This window comes from Anopheles maculipalpis, chromosome 2RL (assembly GCF_943734695.1).
Source record: "Anopheles maculipalpis chromosome 2RL, idAnoMacuDA_375_x, whole genome shotgun sequence".
In the NCBI taxonomy this organism is placed as follows: Eukaryota; Metazoa; Arthropoda; class Insecta; order Diptera; family Culicidae; genus Anopheles; species Anopheles maculipalpis.
This window is the reverse complement of record NC_064871.1, coordinates 3631560-3653870: the sequence shown is the minus strand read 5'-3', so window position 1 is coordinate 3653870 and position 22311 is coordinate 3631560. Positions and strand designations below refer to the sequence as shown.

The 22311-nt window shown below is 46.1% G+C and overlaps 9 protein-coding genes across 10 annotated transcripts in view; 5 read left to right on the top strand and 4 right to left on the bottom strand.

Moving 5' to 3' along the window:
* The window catches only part of LOC126559990 (keratin, type I cytoskeletal 9-like), a 101826-nt gene extending 96000 nt beyond the window's left edge, over positions 1 to 5826 (top strand). Inside the window, exons 2-3 of the mRNA XM_050216152.1 lie at positions 5318 to 5417; positions 5495 to 5826. Of these exons, the coding sequence (XP_050072109.1) occupies positions 5348 to 5417; positions 5495 to 5826 (402 nt within the window). The 5' untranslated portion in view covers positions 5318 to 5347. The remainder of the gene's footprint in view (positions 1 to 5317; positions 5418 to 5494) is intronic.
* Positions 1 to 22311, bottom strand: part of LOC126558178 (probable serine/threonine-protein kinase DDB_G0267686) — a 213276-nt gene that overhangs the window by 96803 nt on the left and 94162 nt on the right. The window lies entirely within an intron of this gene.
* On the top strand, positions 3395 to 4130 carry LOC126558995 (uncharacterized). The gene is made up of 2 exons (XM_050215087.1): positions 3395 to 3458; positions 3517 to 4130. Exons 1-2 carry the CDS (start codon positions 3395 to 3397, stop codon positions 4128 to 4130), a joined length of 678 nt encoding a protein of 225 aa, XP_050071044.1.
* Positions 7417 to 11625, top strand: LOC126557219 (procollagen-lysine,2-oxoglutarate 5-dioxygenase). Its single transcript, XM_050212921.1, has 3 exons — positions 7417 to 7505; positions 9449 to 11265; positions 11332 to 11625. Exons 1-3 carry the CDS (start codon positions 7421 to 7423, stop codon positions 11614 to 11616), a joined length of 2187 nt encoding a protein of 728 aa, XP_050068878.1. The 5' UTR covers positions 7417 to 7420; the 3' UTR covers positions 11617 to 11625.
* LOC126558459 (guanine nucleotide-binding protein subunit beta-2) lies at positions 13602 to 15127 on the top strand. Its single transcript, XM_050214480.1, has 6 exons — positions 13602 to 13679; positions 13882 to 14327; positions 14403 to 14604; positions 14668 to 14797; positions 14866 to 14952; positions 15021 to 15127. Exons 1-6 carry the CDS (start codon positions 13608 to 13610, stop codon positions 15125 to 15127), a joined length of 1044 nt encoding a protein of 347 aa, XP_050070437.1. The 5' UTR covers positions 13602 to 13607.
* On the bottom strand, positions 15528 to 16268 carry LOC126559241 (immunoglobulin domain-containing protein oig-4-like). Its single transcript, XM_050215370.1, has 4 exons — positions 16140 to 16268; positions 15987 to 16058; positions 15766 to 15915; positions 15528 to 15686 (listed from the first exon to the last, which is right to left on the bottom strand). Exons 1-4 carry the CDS (start codon positions 16266 to 16268, stop codon positions 15528 to 15530), a joined length of 510 nt encoding a protein of 169 aa, XP_050071327.1.
* On the bottom strand, positions 16711 to 17517 carry LOC126559989 (transmembrane emp24 domain-containing protein 5). Its single transcript, XM_050216151.1, has 2 exons — positions 17509 to 17517; positions 16711 to 17442 (listed from the first exon to the last, which is right to left on the bottom strand). The coding sequence occupies exons 1-2, from the start codon at positions 17515 to 17517 to the stop codon at positions 16711 to 16713; spliced, it is 741 nt and encodes a 246-aa protein (XP_050072108.1).
* LOC126559988 (separin) lies at positions 18800 to 20704 on the bottom strand. Its single transcript, XM_050216150.1, has 5 exons — positions 20656 to 20704; positions 20452 to 20586; positions 19428 to 20384; positions 19220 to 19355; positions 18800 to 19136 (listed from the first exon to the last, which is right to left on the bottom strand). The coding sequence occupies exons 1-5, from the start codon at positions 20702 to 20704 to the stop codon at positions 18800 to 18802; spliced, it is 1614 nt and encodes a 537-aa protein (XP_050072107.1).
* Positions 21338 to 21895, top strand: LOC126559987 (10 kDa heat shock protein, mitochondrial). The gene is made up of 2 exons (XM_050216149.1): positions 21338 to 21469; positions 21580 to 21895. The coding sequence occupies exons 1-2, from the start codon at positions 21338 to 21340 to the stop codon at positions 21880 to 21882; spliced, it is 435 nt and encodes a 144-aa protein (XP_050072106.1). The 3' UTR covers positions 21883 to 21895.

The following is a 22311-nucleotide window of genomic DNA, read 5'->3' as shown; positions in this document are numbered from 1 at the left end:
TAACAGATGGATAAACAATAACATTAGGGTTCGTCGCTTATGATACTTCCGAGCGGCGTTTAAGTCTTTTGTCGTTTGTTATCTTGTCGCACACTCTTTGTCGTTTGGATAAAAATTGTTACGTCTTCTTTTGGTGTTTTTGTTTTTCAAATATACATACGGAAACTGTTTGACTCCATTGAAAAAAAGGCATTTTTTAAAACTATTTCTACACTCAGCAATAAGCCGTCATAGTAAGGATGGAAGGTCCTGTTTTCCTGGTCATTGATCTTGCATTGTATATTATTTTGATAATAGCGTTATGTATGCAAATTGAACGAGCTATCTTCTTCTTGGCTTAACGACCTTCTAGATTACGCCTGCCATCGGTTAGACTAGACTTTCCAGAAGCGGATCTTCCTATAACTGACTGACTGGTCGCGGCCCACTTCGAAAGAGGCACCGAGCTGAAGCCCAAAATGAATTGGTTGTTGTAAATACTGGCGGATCTGATGGATGGGGCTCCGACTGCTGGCTCGTGAGGTCCCTGCTCATGAAAAGAGACCCCCTCTCCCCTCAAAATATGTAGAATTACAGGGTCCTCCTTGCCATCCCAAGTTCAATCCAGAAATGCAAAAGTGCAGTGGAGAAAAGTCGTATGGTTCGGAAACAGATGACGCAGCCAGTGTTGCTGGGGGAACGGTAAGGACTTGTCCGGAACTTGAATCTCGGTCCTGCCTTGTTGAAGACCGGCGCCGTTGTCGCCTCTACCACCGGAACGCCCCGCCAGGCATCAATATTTTAAATTCGATTTTCCAAAGCTCCGATGTCGTCCAAGCTCCGATCATTTGGTGTGATCCATGGATTGTGTTGATCTTGTATTGCTGTTTAAGGGTTTTAAGCGCATTCTTCGCGTCACCGGCCAACTCTGTTCATAGTTTTATCTATCACTGACATTACATTACCATCGGGTTTCCTCTCAATTTCTACTTCATTGTTTCTACCAACGTTTCCAAACATCGATAGGCTATTTTTAGTTCTCATGTGTTTTTTTTTTGGTTTTAATCATCATAATTCTTCTTGTTGGGCTCAAAAACCTGTTTTTACTTGGTTTGACACACAGCGTATTATCCGTGAAGAAGTGTTTAAGCGTTAGCTTAAACGGAAATCACTTTTACATCCATCAACTTAAAATTGTACAATATTTCAAATCTTCACATCACATTCTTACCATTTGAACAACTAAAATACAACAAACCGGTTTAAATGTAATGGAATTCCCTGCAGTGAGAGGACCATCTTACCCGCAGGATCGTGTTTAGATCGCGTATTGATCAGTTTTGCTGAAGCAAGCAGCTTAGACGGTTGCCAAATCGCAAGCGTGAAGAGGGCTTAAGCCTAGTCAAGACTTTAGTAAAGATGGATGATTCTGATTCTGACACCTCACCAGACTGTGAAATTGGGTAGGTAAAGTCATAAAAGAAGTAAGTTCTAGCATAAAGTACTAGGTATTTCTAACGTATTTTCTTTCGCTCTATCTCTCTATCTCTCTCTTCCTTAGCGATATTATTTGCTGTATGTCTTTCAATAGCGATATCCCATGTACGAAATGGACATTCCTGACGGTGCTGGTTGTAGGAATTATGGCAACCGTTGTGATTTTAGCTGTCATCTATATGAAGATGCATCAAGCCTCTTCTAGGACCACAAGACAGGGATAAGCTGGAGAAAAGCATTCTTCTTCTTCTTCTTCTTGGCATAACGATTTCTAGGATCACGCCGGCCATGGAATGGCTTATAAGAGTTGCCGATACCATGTAGTTGGAGAGGCAGTCCTTCCTACGGGGGAACAACAGGGCTGAACTTCAGCCCTGCCGTTTGAAAACCGGCGCCGCTGTTCCCTGCACCACCGGGCTGTTCCAAGAAAAGCAATAGGAAACGTATTACTTTAGTAATGAAACTATTATAAAAACAACACGAAGAAAACAATAAACGGAAGTCTGTACTCCTTTAGCCGACCTTGCACATAAAAGATGGCCAATTTTTTTTAATATACGGATTCCCATAATCAATCCCAGCAATACTGAGCGGTAATTGGTAGCCATAAAATTTTATACCCACTTCCCTATCCACTCTTCGTAGCATCGCTGTAAATGTTGGCTTAGGTATAATTGTGTTTCTATACAAAATGCATGCATGCAACGAATTTTATAACATATCCTGATTAAAAAGGTCTTGCTAGAGGGCTGATCAATAAATGATTGTAATTATCATAGCAATAAAACCGCATTAAAAAAAAAAAAAAACAAGATATTTGCGAGACAAACATGCAACTCAAATGCGGAAAACCTTACGAACTGGACAAAAATGGACATAAAAAAACGTAAGACCCACTAATGGGGCACGACTTGGCAGCATCCAAGTGTCAGGCTCCGAAAGAAACGAAATGAAGAACAACAAAGAACTCCCTCGCTTTGTAGCTTATGTAACGGAGAAAATATTATCAAATCGTCTTACTCAATGTTTTCCCGAGCAATGGTACTTCAAAGCTCTCATTCAAAACCTGACACTGATCTTCAGCCATCAAGATCAAGTTCGCTTTTTCGACTGATGTTCGTTTCTTTACCCACCACAATTTGGTCAATCATCAATCATGAAAAAAAGGTGCTGAATCGTAGTTACCACAGTGCTCCACGTCGGGTCAGCACTGCGTCCCGGAAAGAACTCTGACTCTGGAGTGCTGTGTGTGTTGACCTGCACCGCTAGGTCTAAAACCCTGCCTCACCGTCGTCGCTTAATGGCTCCCCTTAACCAGCCATGCAAGAACAAGATTGCTGATGATCTTGTAATTCGACTGGAGCTGATGGGAGACTGACAGAATGGTTTGAAAACTGGATTTTTAACGTCTCAAGAACTACGCTACGGAATGAGGAGGGAGGGTGGAAGGTTTGCGGAAGACGGGTGTGTGTGTATAGGTCTACTCTTGTGGGTCCGATTCTGCTTTAGGCTCGGCTGAATTAGCTGCGCTGACTCACACGCACACTCGCCTGCCTCGCCTTCGTGCCTTTTCAGACCCACAATCTGCAACATCGATATCGACCGGCAACAAATGAGGCTTACATTCTGGGGCTACTCACACAGACGCGTCCACAGACACCTCCTTCTTGGCCGCTCCAGACATTCCCGTCCCCACGACCAAACGAATGGTTCTCTTCGTTTGTTGTTCGCCATTGTTAGCACCCCTAGGACAAGTACTTTACGTGACGTGGGGGATGCTCGGGGTCGTTGAGCACCGGCAGCATTCAAACCCATATAAATACTGCTAGGATGCGCCCATTGGACCATCATTGCGCAATCGCAAGCCAAACGGAATCGACGTAGTTTTGTGAAGTGTTTTCGTCTTTTGGTCGGAAGTATGAAGTCGTTGCTGGTGTTTGTTGCGGCCATTTTGGTCACCGTGTCCGCTGCTCCGTACCAGTGTAAGTTTAGCGATGGTTCCCGGTGTCCGCAGGTTCTGATCTGTGTCGTTCGTTACAGTGATCCTGGTGGATGAGGCCGATCTTCCCTTTGCCCCGGTCCGTGTGGTCCGTAATGCTCCGGGCGGTGGACTAAGCGGCAGTGCGGCCAACGCTGGCGCTCAATCGTTCAATCAGGGCTTCGGTGGCGGTTTCCCCGGACATGGTGGTGGCTTTGGAGGACTTTCCGCATCGGCTGCTAATGCTGGTGCACAATCGTTCACCCAGGGCGGTGGCGGTGGACATGGAGGATTCCCGGGAGGATTCGGTGGACTTTCGGGTTCGGCAGCCAATGCCGGTAGCCAGTCGTTCACGCAGGGCGGCGGTGGTCATGGAGGTTTTGGAGGTCTCTCTGGATCGGCTGCCAATGCTGGTACTCAGTCCTTCACGCAGGGCGGCGGTGGCCATGGAGGTGGTTTCGGTGGTTCGGCTGCCAACGCTGGTGCGCAATCGTTCAACCAGGGTGGTGGCGGTGGACATGGTGGATTCCCCGGATTCGGTGGATTCTCTGGATCGGCCGCTAATGCTGCGTCGCAGTCTTTCACCCAGGGTGGTGGACACGGAGGACATGGAGGATTCGGCGGTCTGGCTGGATCGGCAGCCAATGCTGGAGCTCAATCGGTGGTAGCTCACTAAACCACGATCCGGGTGTGCGTATGATCAAGCGATCATTGGCATAACAACAACAACAACAACACAAACACGAAGCAGTACAAAAGCAAATAGAGGGAGATAAAAGGGGGGAACGAAACTAAACATCATTCACTGACTCCAACGCTTACACGGGAAGGAGCTTTACTTTGTGATATTGAGCAGCTTCATCAATCCAAACTCATCGCTTAGAATGGACAGCAAATACGGCTTATTTCCCTTAAATAAAATCAAATTTTAAAACGAACTAAACGCTGTTACTTCCACCTGTCCACGACAAAAGCCCGTGGTGACCGTGGAGTGTCCTTTCGGTTTAATGACGGTTTGCAGCATTTGACCCGTTGCTCGAGATTTCGTGTTTTGCCTGCCAAAAAAGCCGTTATCAGCTGTTTAACCCGCTGGCCGCTTTGGAACAGCTGAGTTTCCAGTTCCGAAACGCCCCTGTACGGCCAAAAATGAAAACAAAACACAGCTGATAGTAACATTCGATGATGGTAAGTGGAGCAAAATATGGGACCGTATTTTGGTGTTGTATTCGATGCATTAGTTCTTGCTCGAGTAGGAATGTGTATTTAAATTAAATTGACAGAAGCTTCATAGAAGCAGACATCAAGATTTGGAAGTCCTATGGGAAACTATGAAGTTCTCATCTAAAGAAGTTCTACCACAATTTACATTTAATGTTTGGACATGAGTTTGACGGCCATTAGGCTAGTAAACCATTTGAACGCCGACATGACCTTAGCAAGTCGTTAGGCCAAGAAGAAGTTTTTGGACATTGATTACACTTGCATAAATATTCATTTCCTACTTGTAGTGAAGGCCAATCAAGTTCAGCAACATCTCTTGAACCACATAATTCCCCCACTCGGTCCAAACTTTCCCCAGGAAAACCCCCAAAGCCTAGCGGGAAAACCGTGCAACCTTCTGCAATTGCATGTTCCTTCTCCCAGCTTCCTTCCCCTGCAACATTCATCTCACATGTTTTGACTTTGTCCATTCACTGCGGCATCCCAGTTCGTACTGGATTCGTTGCTGATAGCGATTGCGCATCCCGCACAGCGGCTCAAGAAAGCGTTGCGAAAGTCCACTGCTGGGCCTGGTATAAAATCGAACCGTGGCTACGCTGAAATTATCAGTACAATTGTAGAGCTTGCTTTAGTCGTGAATAGTCCAAAACTGCTTTTGAAAAATCTTTCAACATGAAATCCTTTTCGTGTCTTTTGGCCGTTGTTGCCCTCGTGGCAGTGGTGAGCAGTGCTCCCGTCCAGGGTAAGTTTGAACAAGCCGTTCTTGGAATTAGACTCATTTAGCTAACGTTTTGCAAACTTTCCAACGCTCCCCTGCAGAAGGTGAATCCCGCGTTGTGCGACAGGTAGGAGGTTTTGGTGGCTCAGGATCGGCGGCCAATGCTGGTGCTCAATCGTTCAACCAGGGAGGTTTCGGTGGATTCCCCGGTGGACATGGTGGACATGGTGGATTTGGTGGATTTTCAGGATCGGCTGCCTCGGCCGGTAGCCAATCGTTCACGCAGGGCGGTGGCCACGGATTCCCTGGTTTCTCTGGATCGGCTGCCAATGCCGGTGCTCAGTCGTTCTCGCAGGGAGCGGGTGGATTCCCAGGATTCGGTGGTGCTAGCGGATCTGCCGCCGGTGCCGGTGCACAGTCGTTCGGAGGATAAGCTACACGTTGGACAAGTATTACCCACTCCCGCTTATGTGACATTCGTGAAAATTGTGCAATCTATCGACGCTTGCGACTTCTATTGACTTTTTGCTCAGGAACTTAATTTTAACACCAAATCAGTCTTCTTTGTTGTTTCTTGTGTATGGAATGAAAATAAAACTACAACCAAAATAATAAAAAAATGGTTATGCAAAAAAAATACTTTAAGCAAAAGAACTCTGAGTTGAGGTGTTCTAAAGCAAAGCATTATGCGTAACAGAATCCTTTAAAGTAATTTCCAACCCAATTAAGCATTTATGTAATCTCCATCACCATATTACACGTCGTGATTGACAACGCAATTTCCCGCGAATCTCTTAGTAAAGGTAATCAACAAGCCATTATAATTTAATATAGGCAGCTCAAGTCTTCGGCCCAAGAAACAAAAAAATGGGTCATGATCTTGCTCACGTTATGCAATTCAGCGTATCGGCAATTCTTCACCGAAGAAGAAGCTTTTCCCTTTGCACTGAACATGGCGCATGAAGGCCACATGATGAATCTTCATTAAGTTTGGCGTCGAGCTGACGAATAACCTGATTGCAGAATTTAAAATCCATTTCAAGTAGTGACACAGCAAAGCAAAAGAAGGGAAAAACGGAATACAATGCTCTGTAGCATGCATTTTATGCTCACATTGCATGCTAGCACCTGTACTGAGCAGAGCTTCTGTGCAATGTTGTACAAAACTTTAGATGCAATATTGCTTTCTTTGATTGTTGCAGTTCTGCCGTTCCGGTTGAATGTTGATACCACAAAAATAAGTATATATTCATCTTAAAATAGTATTTTCATTTCTTAGCAGAAAGATTATCTTTGTTATTTGTAAATAGTATATTTTAAATATTAATCCTTAGATTAAACGACATGGAAAATGACCGTGTTGTGCTGCCACTGTGCGTCATCAATCACAAACAATAAAAGCAGAAAAGGATAACAAAACAAAATACGCACAATAATAAATCTAGTGTTTTGTATAGTAATTAAGAAAAAAGTATGTGAAATTCGTTACAGAAACTATTCCAAAGAAGTAACAATTCTCGAAAAAAGAGAATAGTTGGAAAAAAAGGCAACGAAACAGTGCAAACCAAAACAAGCAAACTACAGCTGCATAGCAAGATTTTACGATTCTGTCTCTCTACAACACGGTCTCTCTACATAAGCGGTCCGGAAATAAACTTACTGCGTCCACCAACGCCAACATCTGTCGTCACTGCGTTCACGCTCCTAGGCAGGAAGAGCGGACTGGAAATATAGCCGATCGGCACAGAAATAGAGCAGCACACAACGCCGCAAACTGATCGTGTTGATGCAGTATTCTTCGTTGCTGGTACTGGCACATTCGTTCCATTACCACGCCAACTGTGATCGTGAGCGGTTCACGCGGTAGCTGCGTAACTTCGAGTGTGTGTGTCGGGTTCTCTGTGTCCCCACATGTGTTCTGTTCATCGTCCACTATTGCCGAGCATTGTTGCGTGTTGAGTGAAAACAGGAAGCCGTGTGCGATTCGAACGGATAGGGATATCCGTGCTACGGCAGAGTGCTACAGGATGGCACACTCGTGCACCAAATATTGGTGGGCAGTTTTGGTCATCCTTTCACTGGACTGGCTATCATCTTCTGCGGCCAATGATGGTAAGTTTGCTCTGCTCCCTTCATTTGGTGCGTGTTTTTTTTTATATTGTAGTACATAAGCAAAGCGGAGAATTGTGTCCGCGTTGGGTGAACTGATAAGCATGGCAACAAAGTCAGAAAGGTTGCCTGTACAATCTTCTCTTTGAGTAGAGTTGCTTCCGGGCGACCGGCTAAATCGTCCCGGTCTGCGTCGATGATGCAAGATAATTTATTTAAGACGAACGAAACGACACGCATGCTTGCTGGAAGAAGTTTAAGATTTTAACCAACCCCAGCGGGTCACGTAGCCTCAGTCTTCCACTGTGTCCATACATGCTGCCTTTCACCCCACTAAGGGTGTGAGATCATTTAGTGTGCAACGCCTACTACCACCATCGTCGAATGTGTTAAACAAAGCAGATGATCGTCGGCGCATTTTCATTTGCCGCCGGGTTATGAAGGGATGATACCAGAGGGAGAGGGGCACGGCCGCACGTTCCCGACCATCTCATCGACCCGACTGCGGAATAAACTAAATTACAGATGTGTGCACCAACCCCAAGAGGATAGGATGCAATACAATGTTTATGCTGTAATGGTAAAACCGGCACATGAAGGGTGTAGCCAGACCGCATTGCTTCTTTCATTAGCTGGCGTGTCTGGTGTAGGAATTGAAGAATAAGATTCCAGTGCCAGTGCGTTGTGTTGGCTTCTGAATTCCTGCTCCAATCTCCACTCTCCGTGTTAGCGGTGATGTCGTTGTGGCAATCGTTTGGTTTAATATTTCATAACGCAATCGTAAGCAATTTTAATGTACGTAATTGCATTTTGAAGGGTTTAGGAGCGAAAGGAAGTGATTTTCACATTATTTTTACTTTATTCTATTATAAACAGATAAGGTAAAAATGGTTGCTATTGAAAGGGAACAATTTAGTAAGCAATGGGTAACGCTGATTCAATTTAAATGTCCCATTAAATATGAAATTTCATTAGCTTGATTACCTTTTGATGGCATGAGCGTTTTAAAAAAAACTAAACGAAGGAATTAATTAACAATTCAGTAGTTACTGAGCATTTAGACGGTTTGAGTTATTTATGATTTATTGAATTTTTTTTTGGTGAATCGCGGTCTTTTTTCTGCGTCCCTCATATGATCGTTGTTGTTAGGCCGGCATGACCTAAAAGGTCGTTAAGCCATAAGCAAGAAGAAGAAGATCAAGACCGTTGGTCAATCAGACGATTGATTCGATTATTTAATCGAATGGCACAAATACCTTGAGATTAGGTTATCCAACAATTGCTGGTATGACTTGGTCAGTGAGACAACGTGAGATCCAGTGTTTTCATGCTGTAGAATTTGCCAAGCTCTGAGTTATAGGCCCAATTTCACGTGACGATTTCTACTTGAAAATAATACTGGCAGAACCCAGCAGACACATGGCGATTATTTTATCTAGGAATACTGTAAAAACCTGCAGTAAAGATTTCTCGGCATTAATATACGGGAAACCTATACTGCTTCTTTGCCTTTAAGTTATTCTCAATGGATGAAATGCTTTGTAAATGATTCAAACTAGGCAAACTCGTCTATAGAGTTTATTATGCATCCTGATGAAATAATGTCATCAATCCAGCATGACTAAATGTAGTTGATCTTCCATGAAGAAAACGATCGATCGATCATGTCTAACTCTTCGTCTTTGACGCTACGGATCTTAATTACCGAAGTCCGCCCAACACCTTCTTATACGTTTTTCTTACTATAAATCAGCTTCAGATACAATTTACAGAAAAAAGCAACGATCCTCGCAAATGACGACGATGTAGTCCATTTTCATCACCTATCCCAACAGGCCTTTAAACTTTCTGATCATTGACATTGTACCAAACAGTCGAAGCTTCCTAACGAACCCAACATATCGCCGCCATACTAATAGTCTCCATCTTTCTTGCTCTCGTAACAGCAACTTCCAAAGATCCTATCATTTTCACCGTGGCCAGTAATGCGACAGAGGGCTACGTACGCTATCTCCGATCAGCGAAACACTACGGCCTAACCGTAACGACACTCGGTATGGGCAAACCGTGGCTTGGAGGAAACATGAAATCAGTCGGCGGAGGATACAAGATTAATTTGCTCCGCGAGGCACTCAAACCGTACCGAGCGGAGAAAGATCGTGTCGTACTGTTTACCGACAGTTATGACGTGCTGTTCCTGGCGCCGTGGGACAAGATCCAGGAAAAGTTTGCCAGCTTCGAAGCGTCCATCGTGTTCGGTGCGGAAGGATTCTGCTGGCCAGATGAGTCGTTGAAAAGTGCCTACCCGCCACTTGAGGGACGTGGAATGCGATTTTTAAATTCGGGTCTGTTTATGGGCTACGCGGACAAGCTGTACAAACTGCTAAAAACTCCAACGAAAGATACGGAAGATGATCAGCTGTACTACACGAAGGCTTATCTGGACGATGAACTACGCCAGGAGCTTAACATTAAGCTCGATCATATGGCTACCTTGTTCCAGAATTTGAACGGTGTTGAAGAGCAGGTTGTGCTGTCGCTGGAACCGTCGGAGAAGGAAGCAACGTTGACCAACTCCGAGTACAACACCAAACCGGCGATTGTGCACGGTAACGGTCCGAGTAAGCTGACGCTGAACAGCTACGCCAACTATTTGGCCGGAGCGTTTGTTGATGGTGTGTGCAAAACGGTACAGGAAGACCGTCTAACTCTCGAGAAAGATGCACCACTGCCACTCGTAACGATGGCCCTGTACGTGGAAAAACCAACGCCGTTCCTGGAGGAATGGTTCGAAACGATTGCGAAGCTCAACTATCCGACCGATCGGTTAGATGTGCTAATACACTCCAACGTGGCGTACCATGTGGCAACGGTAAAAGCGTTCATCGATCGTCAAGATGGACGCTATCGTTCGCTGAAGGTAATCGAGCACGATGCGGACTTTACCGAAATGTCTGCCCGGAACTTTGCTACCAAGCACTGTCTGCAGCGTGGATGCGATTATCTGTTCGTAGTTGATTCCGAAGGACATTTGGATGATGCGAATGTGTTGCGATCGCTCATAGAAGCGAACAGGAATGTGATCGCACCGGTTTTGACGCGTCCGGAGAAAGTTTGGAGCAATTTCTGGGGCGCTCTCAGTGGGCAAGGTTTCTATGCTCGTTCGAACGATTATATGGACATTGTAAGCCGTAAGCTGCTGGGCCTGTGGAATGTCCCATTCATCTCGATCGTGTACCTGGTGAAGCGTGCCATTCTACCGGACGTGAGCTACGAGCTGCAGGAAACCGATCCCGATATGGCCATGTGTTGGCACTTCCGTTCCAAGGGCATTTTTATGCACGTGATCAATATGGAACAGTATGGGCATTTGATCGATACGGAGTATTTCGACATGACACGCACCCATCCCGATTTTTACCAACTTTTTAACAACCGTCACGATTGGGAGCAACGATATCTGTCGCCGGACTACAAACAGCAGCTCGAAACCACCTTCGTACCACAGCAACCGTGTCCGGACGTTTACTGGTTTGCGCTCGGTTCGGATCGGTTTTGTGATGAGTTGCGTGAAATAGTGGAAGCATTCGGGGAATGGTCAGATGGGTCGCATACGGACAAGCGTTTGCAGGGTGGCTATGAGGCTGTACCGACGCGTGACATCCACATGAATCAGGTGGGTTTGGAGCAGCTGTGGTTGAAGCTGCTGCAGCTGTATGTGCGTCCACTGCAGGAGAAGATTTTCGTCGGCTACTTCCACGATGTAAGTCACTCTAAAGATTTGAGAATTTTGTTAGACAAAACTAACGTGTCTTCGTCTTCCTTACAGCCACCACGCTCGCTGATGAACTTTGTCGTCCGTTACCGGCCGGATGAGCAACCGTCTCTGCGACCCCATCACGACTCGTCCACGTACACGATAAACGTCGCACTGAACACGGCCGGCGTTGATTACGAGGGTGGCGGTTGTCGATTCCTGCGCTACAACTGCTCCGTTACCGATACGCGCAAGGGTTGGATGTTGATGCACCCGGGACGGTTGACCCACTTCCACGAGGGTCTCATAACGACCAAGGGAACGCGTTACATTATGATTTCCTTCGTAGATCCGTAGAGAGGGAGGGCAGGGGTTTGGGAAGAATTGAGCGGAACCCGGTATATGCGCGCACGACTGCCTTCGAATGTTCGACTCAACCACACAAGCGCACGGAACCCCGTACTTTCCATTATAATCTCCTATACTTTTGTAACTAGAGTCGGTAAGGATTGTGTTCATTCTAGTTCATTCATTCTATCGAGGGAAGGGATTCTGCTGTGCCATTAGTGTTTATACTCTTCGCATCGTATGCTGCGTATGGGGATTCGCATACAGATCGATCGTAGATTTTTTTTTAAATAACTAAAATAAAACGAACAAAATTAAACTAACCGAACGCAGTGTGGATCCTCAGTGTGGATGGTATGATCGGCTTTGAGCACGTCACGCAAACATATCCAAGTCACCAATCCGTTTCCAGGAAACTCTGTCTAGGGCTGCAGTCCTCAATCCACGGTTGCATCCAATCTCCGACAGTGGACTTACTCCACTTGATTCTCAAACGTCGTCGCATTGATTCCAAAATCCTGGTCCTCAATCCTTAATTCATATCGGCCTCGTGTTTCGTTGGGGCCTCGCACAGCGCATTAAATGTCCGTGTGATGATGTTAAAGTCATCCGCGAACCCAAGAAATTAGAGTAAATCGTGCCCCGGATGTCGAAGCTCGTGGTTCGCATGACGCCTTTCAGTGCGACCGTTGAACAGCACTCAGGAGAGTCCGTCCCATTGCCTTAGACCCCGGTGAGTTTCGAACGATTCCGACAGCATACTCGCACCTTGCATTACACCCCGTCCATAGTTGTCCTCAACAACCGTACCAGCTTCCCAGGTTGGTGCAGTTGGTGCGAAGGAATCTGATGCTTTCTGGATTTCTGGAGGATCTGCCGTAGAGTAAAAATTTGGTCGGTCGTCTATTTGCCTCAAAATGATCCAGTTTGGTAGCTTCCGCCGGCCAGACCATCTGTGGCCTTGTTACATTTTAGCTATTTGATGGCACTGACGACTTCGTCCAAAGATGACGGGGCACTTCGTCATAGTCAAGTAGGCTGTTGTAGTACTGCTCTCCCCTACTTGCTGCGTCTGGTCTTTGCCGGTATCTGCTGCGTTAAGGTGTCTCGCAGTGAACGCAGTGTGTATAAGTTACGGTTTAATGAAAATCAATCATCAATATTGATTCTTCGCAATTTCCCTCGGAAAGAATGAAACTAGCCGAGCCCCATCATGATGCCCCAAGGATGGAAGGTTGCGTAATGTGGTCTCGCGGGAACCCGCGAGTGGGCCAACCTCCAAAAACGTGTCCCACTGTAGGTAACCAACTGGCTCAAATTAGAATTCTCCCTCGGTGAGCAAGTTTCGATCGAGTAAATGTGCCAAACATGTGTTGCTGGTCCACCGAACAATCGTTGTGTGTGCGTGTGTGATGCTCTCCGGTTCTGGATGAAGCCCTAGTAACTGCACACTTTACACTTATTTACCCACCAACCGAAGGCTGAGCTTTGGGAGGACATTAGACACACTAGACACGGTGAACACAGCATAAAAATAATCCTCCACTGAGCATGTGTGTGTGTGTGTCTGTGGGTTCTGGATTGGATAGTTCGCGGCATGCAACGCCAGACCACCCAGGCGGGGAGGACGTCGATGCGCTGACCGTGCGGAAATTTAATTAGTGTATAGTCGCTGAGATACACTGAGCTCTGGGGACGGACCGTTTATTGGAACGTTTCCACTGACCGGGACAGTTAGTTCTTCTTGGTACAGCACTGCAAGAGGCAGGAACTTTCGCGAGTACTATCGTGGTGCACTGTGTGGACAAAGCGTGGATCTGGCAAACCTTTTTCACCCTTTAATTGCTAATTGCTAAAACCGTGATCAGATCAGACACAATCAGTTGGTGCGCCAATTGGTGTGTTCGTGTTCGAGCAGGTGTTGGTTGGTTGGCCGAGTTGATTGATTGGTTCGCAATTGTGCGCGAATTTAGTGTCCGTATCGCCTCTAGTACGCCATCATGCCACCAAAAGACGATCCCGAGGTAGCGGCGTTGAAGAAGGAGATCAACGATATGATCGCCAAATTCCAGGTACGCTAGAAGTGTGTTGTATTCAGGACCTTCTAACATGTCGCAATATCAGAAGAATCGATTGTTGTAGCGAGAAAATTATTCAATTAGTTTCGACGGAGTGTACTTCAGCAGAGCTTCCTCACCCAATCCAATTAGTCGACCTCACAACCGTGTCATGTTTTGGGGGGAATTTTTTCTCTTTGTTTTCCACTCTCCACAGGAGGACCAGAAAAAGAATGCCGATTGCACACTGTTTGAAAAGTGCGGCGATCTTGGCGACGTGCCGAAGGTACGCATCTCGACGAAAAAGTTCCTCAAGGGTCACATCAACAAGGTAAACTCGGTACACTTTGCGGGCGACTCGCGACACTGCGTTACCGGGTCGCTGGACGGCAAGCTGATCATTTGGGACACGTGGACGGGCAACAAGGTGCAGGTTATACCGTTGCGTTCGGCATGGGTGATGAGTGTGGCGTACGCGGACTCGGGCAACTTTGTAGCGTGCGGCGGTATGGACAACATGTGCACCGTGTACGATCTGAACAATCGGGATGCGCAGGGTAATGCGAAGATCGTGCGTGAGCTGATGGGATACGAGGGTTTCTTGAGCTCGTGCCGCTTTCTGGACGATACACACATTCTGACCGGATCGGGAGATATGAAAATGTAAGTGTGAAACTCGGGCGTTAAACGACGTTAAGGAGGATTCATCTTGCATTCTTCCCTGTGCCTCCTCTGTAGCTGCATCTGGGATCTTCAAGTTGGCAAGAAAACGTCCGAATTTGATGCCCATGCCGGTGATGTGGTTTCGATCTCGATGAGCCCGGACAAGAATACGTACGTGACTGGGTCGGTTGATCGTACGTGTAAGCTGTGGGATGTGCGGGAAAACACACCGAAGCAGACCTTCTTTGGCCACGAGGCTGACGTGAACAGCGTATGCGTAGGTGTTACCGGCGAACTGTTTGCATGCAGAGTCGACACTAACCTTCAACCTTTTTTTTAGTATCATCCGAGTGGATTTGGATTTGCAACGGGATCGGAGGACAAGACGGCCCGTTTGTTTGACTTCCGTTCGGATCAGCAGATTGGCCATTACGAACCACCGAACAAGAACAGCGGATTTACTTCCTGTGGTAAGTGTTGCCATTTCCGATGAGTTAAGGATAGGACTAAGGATAAGATTACTGCATTACTTATCCAGCTTTGTCGCTGAGTGGCCGTTACATACTTTGCGGATCGGACGATAACAACATTCACATTTGGGACAGCATGAAGGGACAACACAACGGTAAGTCTCGAGCGATGCGTCCTATCAAGACGTAGCCAGAAAGACCTAATATTACGACTTTGTCTCAGGTACGCTGAGTGGTCACGAAAATCGTATCACTTCGATCAGCATGGCGCCGAACGGTATGGCACTGGCATCGTGCAGCTGGGATCAACACGTCCGTATCTGGGTCTAGGCAGCTTCGGATGGCGCACGCGTTCCATATAGGTTATCTGCTGGAGATTTTCGGGACTAAAGTTACGTCTTTTTTTTTTGTCTCAAACCCTGTCTGTTATCAAACCCTTATAAATTGCAATATCGAACCAGCAAGTTCGCCGATCCAGCAGAGTTCCTTTGATACACACTCTATTCAATCGTTTCTGTAAGAAGCAAACACATAAATATACATATAACTTTGCTCGCGTTATAAATAATGTATATGTACGAATAGCGTGTTTTTATTAATATTTACTCTACATTCACAAGAGAATGATTTAACCTTTGAGTTCTTCGCTTCGGTGTTTGCTAATGACCTGGTACCTGATCTGGTGGTACTGTGCCAGGTAAGTCCACCGTCGGAAGTGCGGAAATAGCTCTCAATCGAATGCGATCGAGAAATCGGTCTTAAAACTCCTTCGATCGATCGAGTACATATTGTCGGCGGTACACTCGTACACACCGGCATCCATTTGGGTGGCAGGATCGATTTCAATTTTGGACTTTACCTTATCCTTGCCGATGTACCATTCGTGGACCTTCAAACGGGAAGGACAATGCGCAAAAGGGTGCATTATTAAAGGAGAGCATTAGAGAAATTGTCTGTATGTCGCTTACATGAAGATAGAGATGGCTGAAGATCTCAACTCCGTCCTTAAACCAGGTGATCGTCGGTCGAGGTGTACCACGCGCCACACACAGGAAAGCGATCTTGTGTCCCAGAACGTATTCATAATCAAAGTGTGATGCGAGTGTAATTTTTGCACCCTACAAAAAAGCATAAAGAAACGTTTGATTAAAATGATCTTCTCCACTGCATGCTTTCTGCGCTTCCTCACGTTGTTATTGTTGTAGTACTGGTCCGATTCCGGATCACGATATTTGCCCGTTATTGGAAGACCAATTTGCATCTGCGAGAAAGGCGAGAAGAAATGATTGCAGTTTGTCTGAGCTGCCTTGAGAATGAATTGATTTTAAAGCTCGCTGCTTACCCTAGATTTCGTGCGACCTCTGGCACGGCCACGTCTAGCTTCCACGTCATCGATCGCGATCGAAACCAGAAGGAGGATCACGATGCAGATGTAGACAGACATATTTGTCGTCAGCCGATAGCGATGCATTGCTGCGGAGGGGTCGTTGTGTCCTAACAACAAATCTGATAATCGTTATATCATTAATCTATTTTTTTAATAAATCGCTTAGTAGAATAAAAATTCTTATTTCTTTCCTCCTAATAAAAACAAACGATATACAGTTATCTTTTAAAATCTTCGTTTTGTATTTCGCTGATAAATGGCAAATGAAGGGTCGCACGATCTCTCACTCATGAACTCCATTTTTTCCGCGGGAGTAACACACACGCATCCTATGGCACTTTCTTGGTTTCGATGAATTATATGCGCTTAAAATTAAAGTTTGCAATCGCTCGTCCACCGTCTGCCGATTGTCCGATATGCTCTCTAACGAGACGAGACGCTTTGGTTTGTGCTTTAATTTGCAAATTCGAGGCCGATAACTAATATCCTTTTGGCAAGTTTGAAAACATAAAAAAACCAACCTCATTTAAAACTTCGTGAGCAGCTTGTACGCTCTCGATTCCACATCGAACAGTGATTTCACCATCAGTACCTGCACCGTACCGACACCCACCATGACCAGTATCTGCAGGAAGGACCACACGTTCACCTTAAAGTAGTTCTCCTCCGCCACATTACGGTCCCGGGCTTCGTGCGAACGCAAAATGTCCTGTAGTTGGCGGGCTTTCGTCAAATTGTTCCTTACGCGCTTGATCGCGTCCTCCATGTCCTGTACCTTCATCTCGTAAAACTCTTCCGGCGTAAGGCCCTCGAGCAGATCGATATCGGACCAGCCCGCATCCTCCTGTTCACCTTCCCGCTCGATGATAAGCTCGAAAAAAACCGTCTTACTGTTCGCCCGGCTAAACCCATTGTCGAAGCAAAACTTGTACTCGCCATCGTACGGCACCGGAAACCGGTGTATGTTGTCCGACTTTTTGTAATCGGCAAATATGGTCCGTCCGGTAACTTCTGCCAGCTCGAAACTTATGTCCAAATCACCATGCCCACCGTCTATCACCTGATACTCGAGGTCGATCGTTTGACCGGCTTTGGCCGATTCGAAGAAACAGTCCACACTGCCGGGTCCAATGCTGACGGTCAACTCCTTCTGTAGCGATCGCACACTCGGAAACAGCTGTAGCAAAAGGAGTAGATATAGTGGGAGATACCATCGCAGGGCCGCATTCTTGAGCGTGTAATAACTCCGGTGATGTGCCTAAAACACAGCAAACAAATGAAGCAACAAACGGGGAAGGAAAAGCAACTGCGCGGCTTTTGTTACACTCACCATAGGGGTTTTGTCCGTCTGTTTTACACGCACAGGTTGAGTATTGCCACCTGCAAAACGGCTGCAAAAATATTTATCCACTTTTTCTTGCTTCCGGTCTCCCAAACACACAACAGCTCGCCTTTATTTACTCTACGCTGCTGCTACGGTAGATGCAAATCGCAGCTGTCAAAACGTTTTAGAACACACGGGCGCATACGCACACAGTCAAAAGGCACACACGCGCGCTTCTTTACGTTCGGTTCGGTGGCGCGTAACACCGTTTTACCGCGAGTACGCGCGCACATGGGACAGAACCAAATTTGTTCAATTTTCAACGATATTAAATGATTAGGATGCGGATTACTGTGAAGGACACTAGATTTGAGAATCACTTCGTAGCGTCACAAATACGCAGATTTGTACCGGTTTGTGTAGAATGTCGCCATAGTTACCAAACCACGTACAATTGATAATTCCGTTAAAATTTTTAACTGTAGTTTGAATAATACAAAAGTTCCAATAGGTTTGCTTTAAGTTTTCTTTTAATAAAGCACAACAACACACTATATAAACGTTATCGATTCTTTAACAGCTAATATGTTACATATATTCACAAGCGACTTTTACATTGTTTTATACCTTCGTTCTTTTGTTATGAAACACTGTACTCGAATTGCGGTCTCCAGCGGCTAAATTTAATTGAATCCGTTCCCAAACGAGACTGACACTGAAACAAACGAAGCCTGCCTTCTGCCAAACAGGTATTCCAAGCAACGCGAACAACCCGATTGTCGTCCCTAAACTGTTTCAACTTACTCACATTGGAGATCAACACTCGGGACACCAAACTTTCCACTCCCACTTTCTGTGTCCACTGTGGACTGTGGCCGATGGAGAAGCAAATTGAATCAGGGTGAGATTATTCTCATTCCATTATCCAATTGACGGTAATCGAATGCGCCATACGACACCGACACCACACGACCAGCGACCGACCGGGTAGCCCACCGCATGCAGTGTTCGTTGAATGTGTAAAGGGGGATGAAGGGGACTAAGCTTTAAATATAAAGCTCGATCGGCTCGATTGACCCTCAGATGAAGGCTTCATTAATTACGGGCAAACCACGGCAGACGAGCGCACACCGGATCCGTTGCGGTAGCTGGTAATACATCCGACAGTCACCCATCAGTCTTAGCAGATTGGGATGCTTCTTAACGGTCGCTTTTGTGCTCGAGATATTTTTGTTAAATTCTACAATTATAAAATGACTAATTAAACAGCTGGTTTCTTCAAAATGCGGCATCAATACGTACGCAACTTGCCCGCTTTAAATGCCGCCGTATCGAGGGCAGAGACGTTTTGCTTGGCGTACGCCGGATTCGTCGACGGTATCCAGTTGCCGACCAGCAGCATCGAGTAGATATCGGTAAAGAGATCGGTCAGTACCCAGAGCGCACCGATCACGGTTGGACAGTGGGCGGCGCTGTAGTACAGGTGCGTGCCGGTCATTTCCGTAAACAGACCGTTCGGGTAGAGCCGCACCGAATCGCACCCGAACAGAAACGTTACACAATTAATATCGCGCTGAAGCAACGTTTCGCCGTTCATAAACTGTAATCCACTCCCGTGGCCGTTGTAACTATTGTTCGGGGGATGGCGGGAAGGGATTATAATTATTAATGGTTATAAATCCATTCAAACTAGTACCGAGACACTACTCACATGAGGACATCTGAGTTGTTTAGTACATCGCCAAATTCGGCCTCGTTTGGTGGTTGATCGATAAGCAGCTCGAAATCGGGAAACCATTCCATGTAGAACACCTGCAGTCGTGCACTCATTTTTTCTAGGTTTTTATCTGGAAAAAAGGCGAACAAAATGTACTTTAGATTGTCTCACCGGATACCGTCTAGTGCTGCACAAAACTTACCAGGATTAATAAACGCAAAGCATCGCTTTGCCGAAAGCATAAAATAGCCGTACTTTATCCGTGCTGCGTGTGCCCGATACAGTTCGCTCATTGTCCAGAAGCTAGAAAATCGGCTAAACTCACCGGTTGGATGTACCATCTCCCAGGGCATGCTGTCGAGCAGTTCATCGATTATCAGCAACACCGGATAACAGTTGAGCCGTTCTTCCCGTTTATCGGGGACCTTTTCCTCTCTCAACTCGGTCAGCAGATCGTACAAAGCTTCCACTAGCGCATCGTCAAGCCCAAGCTGCTCGCTGCAGCACAATTCAAATAGCTGAAAATCGTCCAGCAAATCCAAGCGACGTGCCACAACCGATATCAACCGTTGGTTTGTACGATTGATACGATTGTGGACACAAAACTCCTCAATTTGATTGTAAATTTCACCTTCCAGCTTTTGATCGGTTGGTGAACGAAACTTCCCCACCAAAAGATTGGACCACGGTCCCAACCATTCGCGCGTTCGCACCACGGCAGCGTTTATCAACTGTTCTACCATTTCGAGACGGTTCGCTTGACTGTCGGAATCGTGATTAGAGATAGCATTTCGCACCTCGCCAGGGATGGCTGCAATGTGTTCGAAGTAGTTGGGATACTTTGCATCCGGTTTTTCACCCGGTGGATCCAGTGGGATTAGAATCGGTTCGAACGGGGTGCCTTCACACGGATCACTACACGCGAACACGGTTAACCAGATTGGGGCGGGTTCATGGATCAGTTCCTCGTGCACCATACCGGTCGCCATAGGATTGTACTCTTTCGCTATCTGTAGTACCGTCCACTCGATCGGTAGTTCGTCACATCGTTTGCAAAGATCGGTAAACCCATCGTGGTGAATTTTCGTAATGGGTGATGTGGTTTTGAAGGGTATCTGTTTGTTTATTCCACTATTGATCACACCCTCTATTAACTCATCTACAAATGGAAGTAAAAATCGTATTGATACAACACATAGATGGAAACTTTTCCTGTTGTTTCTTACCGAGATCACAGCTTTTCCGGGATGGTTGGGCATACTTTTGTCGCTTTGATGCCCCGAGCGACTGGGTTTGATGTAGTATTGCACTACGCCTATCGCCTTCGGTCAATGCAACGGATGCACGCAGCTTGCACTCCACTGGAAATGGGAATCGGAAGAGGTAAATTTCTTGTAGAACACTATGTACGGGTCAATACATCAACTTACAACTTATGAGACCAGTATTTTCTGCCGTTTTATTGTCCAAACTGTCCATTTTATTGATAAATTACGGATGAGTCGGCTAGCTGTAAACAGCAAGCCACGAAAGGTAAACAACTTTTCGAACTTGTACCGGTCGTTTTGTACCAGGCTGCATCACGTCACATTGAAGGGGTCACCATATTGGATTGCCATCATGATTGCTAGCGGATTTTATTTCATTTTACGTCTTTTTTGCTGAGAATTCATATATTGGAATTATGATAAGAGTACAAATAGCATAAAAAATATTTTTATAATGTAAATATTCAACAAAAATCATTTTCAAATTTGATAAAACAACAAATGTCAATTGCTCGTCTTGTCAGCTGTCAAAATGTTCTAGACCGCTAAACCGGGCCAATAAAAGCACTGTCAAGTCGGTCCTCGTGCACGAAAGTCGTGAAAACTGTTCTGCCGGTGAATTTCGTTTGCGGAAGGTTAATTCTCCAATAATCTGGTGTGACTGCAGATTATTTGCGGTTTTTTCTGCAACAGCACAACTCTTCGTCACAACTGCCAAACACAGCAAAATGGTAAGTATTGCTGGGGAAAATGTGGATTTCTCGTCGAGAGTCGTAGTTTTGACCCGGTTGCCCAGCTTCCAGAGGCGAAATCTGGAACATTCGTTCGTGGCGGATGTTGCGAGATGCTCTTATCACTCTGTCCCAACTTGCCACTCAGCTTACAGAATGATAAGTACATCAAACGCATCACAAAGTTCAATTTACAATTGGAACGTTTCATAATTGACTGGAAGATTGGGCCGGCGTCGGGTTCTGTAGGGAGAGGGAGTTCTGGCTTACGTAATCTGTCACATTTCAAAGCACATGGAACATTTAAATTGTTTTACTTGTCTTAATAACTAAAACCATTCTTTCCTAATTGCAGTCTGTCACGAAACGTCTACTGCCACTTTTGGACCGTGTGCTGATCCAGCGCGCTGAAGCACTCACCAAGACGAAAGGCGGCATCGTTATCCCCGAGAAGGCCCAGTCGAAGGTGCTCGAGGGAACGGTCGTGGCAGTCGGACCCGGTGCTCGCAACACTCAGACCGGCGAACATGTGCCGTTGGCGGTGAAGGTCGGTGAAAAGGTGCTGCTGCCCGAGTATGGAGGCACCAAGGTCGAGTTGGGCGACAACAAAGAATATCATCTGTTCCGGGAAGCCGATATTCTGGCCAAAATTGAATAAGCACTGTACAGCAGGAGTGTGTCTGCAGCAGGACAAACGCAATACCATGGCAGCAGATTGAAGTAAGGATGGCGGAAGTGACCATCATGAATGCTTCCTAGTACCGGACAGTGTGTGAGTGTATGTGGGTGATTTAGTAGGAGGACAGAATGTGAGGCAAAACTCTACCGGTTGATCGGAATATTGTACAAGTTCGTTCGTTTCGCTATGGCCACCTCTCGCCACAACAGGTGACGCTGTTGTGACGCCTGGCCGAGCGTGTTTAACTCCCTCGCCCTGGATTGTGTCATGGACCACCAAAGACATTAAAGACTAAGGTAGTCATTTGCTGCTCCTGTTACACGATCCCAAGGACAGAGAAAATCTGATCGCTTCCCGTCCATTCGAAGACTTCCTTTGGGTTCATCTAGTTCAATTGCTAGGACGCTT

Excerpts from the sequence above, each read along its gene's own strand:
- LOC126558995 (XM_050215087.1), top strand. The coding sequence starts at position 3,395 with ATGAAGTCGTTGCTGGTGTTTGTTGCGGCCATTTTGGTCACCGTGTCC. Across the intron at positions 3,459-3,516 it reads GTCCGCTGCTCCGTACCAGT|TGATCCTGGTGGATGAGGCC; the intron begins GTAAGTTTAGCG and ends CGTTCGTTACAG.
- LOC126557219 (XM_050212921.1), top strand. The coding sequence starts at position 7,421 with ATGGCACACTCGTGCACCAAATATTGGTGGGCAGTTTTGGTCATCCTT. Across the intron at positions 7,506-9,448 it reads ATCTTCTGCGGCCAATGATG|CAACTTCCAAAGATCCTATC; the intron begins GTAAGTTTGCTC and ends CTCTCGTAACAG. Across the intron at positions 11,266-11,331 it reads TCGTCGGCTACTTCCACGAT|CCACCACGCTCGCTGATGAA; the intron begins GTAAGTCACTCT and ends TCTTCCTTACAG.
- LOC126558459 (XM_050214480.1), top strand. The coding sequence starts at position 13,608 with ATGCCACCAAAAGACGATCCCGAGGTAGCGGCGTTGAAGAAGGAGATC. Across the intron at positions 13,680-13,881 it reads ATATGATCGCCAAATTCCAG|GAGGACCAGAAAAAGAATGC; the intron begins GTACGCTAGAAG and ends CACTCTCCACAG. Across the intron at positions 14,328-14,402 it reads GGATCGGGAGATATGAAAAT|CTGCATCTGGGATCTTCAAG; the intron begins GTAAGTGTGAAA and ends CCTCCTCTGTAG.
- LOC126559241 (XM_050215370.1), bottom strand. The coding sequence starts at position 16,268 with ATGCATCGCTATCGGCTGACGACAAATATGTCTGTCTACATCTGCATC. Across the intron at positions 15,916-15,986 it reads AGTACTACAACAATAACAAC|GGTGCAAAAATTACACTCGC; the intron begins GTGAGGAAGCGC and ends GCTTTTTTGTAG. Across the intron at positions 15,687-15,765 it reads TCAGCCATCTCTATCTTCAT|GTCCACGAATGGTACATCGG; the intron begins GTAAGCGACATA and ends TCCCGTTTGAAG.
- LOC126559988 (XM_050216150.1), bottom strand. The coding sequence starts at position 20,704 with ATGGACAGTTTGGACAATAAAACGGCAGAAAATACTGGTCTCATAAGT. Across the intron at positions 20,587-20,655 it reads AAATACTGGTCTCATAAGTT|TGGAGTGCAAGCTGCGTGCA; the intron begins GTAAGTTGATGT and ends TCCCATTTCCAG. Across the intron at positions 20,385-20,451 it reads CCGGAAAAGCTGTGATCTCG|ATGAGTTAATAGAGGGTGTG; the intron begins GTAAGAAACAAC and ends TTCCATTTGTAG.
- LOC126559987 (XM_050216149.1), top strand. The coding sequence starts at position 21,338 with ATGCTCTTATCACTCTGTCCCAACTTGCCACTCAGCTTACAGAATGAT. Across the intron at positions 21,470-21,579 it reads TTGGGCCGGCGTCGGGTTCT|TCTGTCACGAAACGTCTACT; the intron begins GTAGGGAGAGGG and ends TCCTAATTGCAG.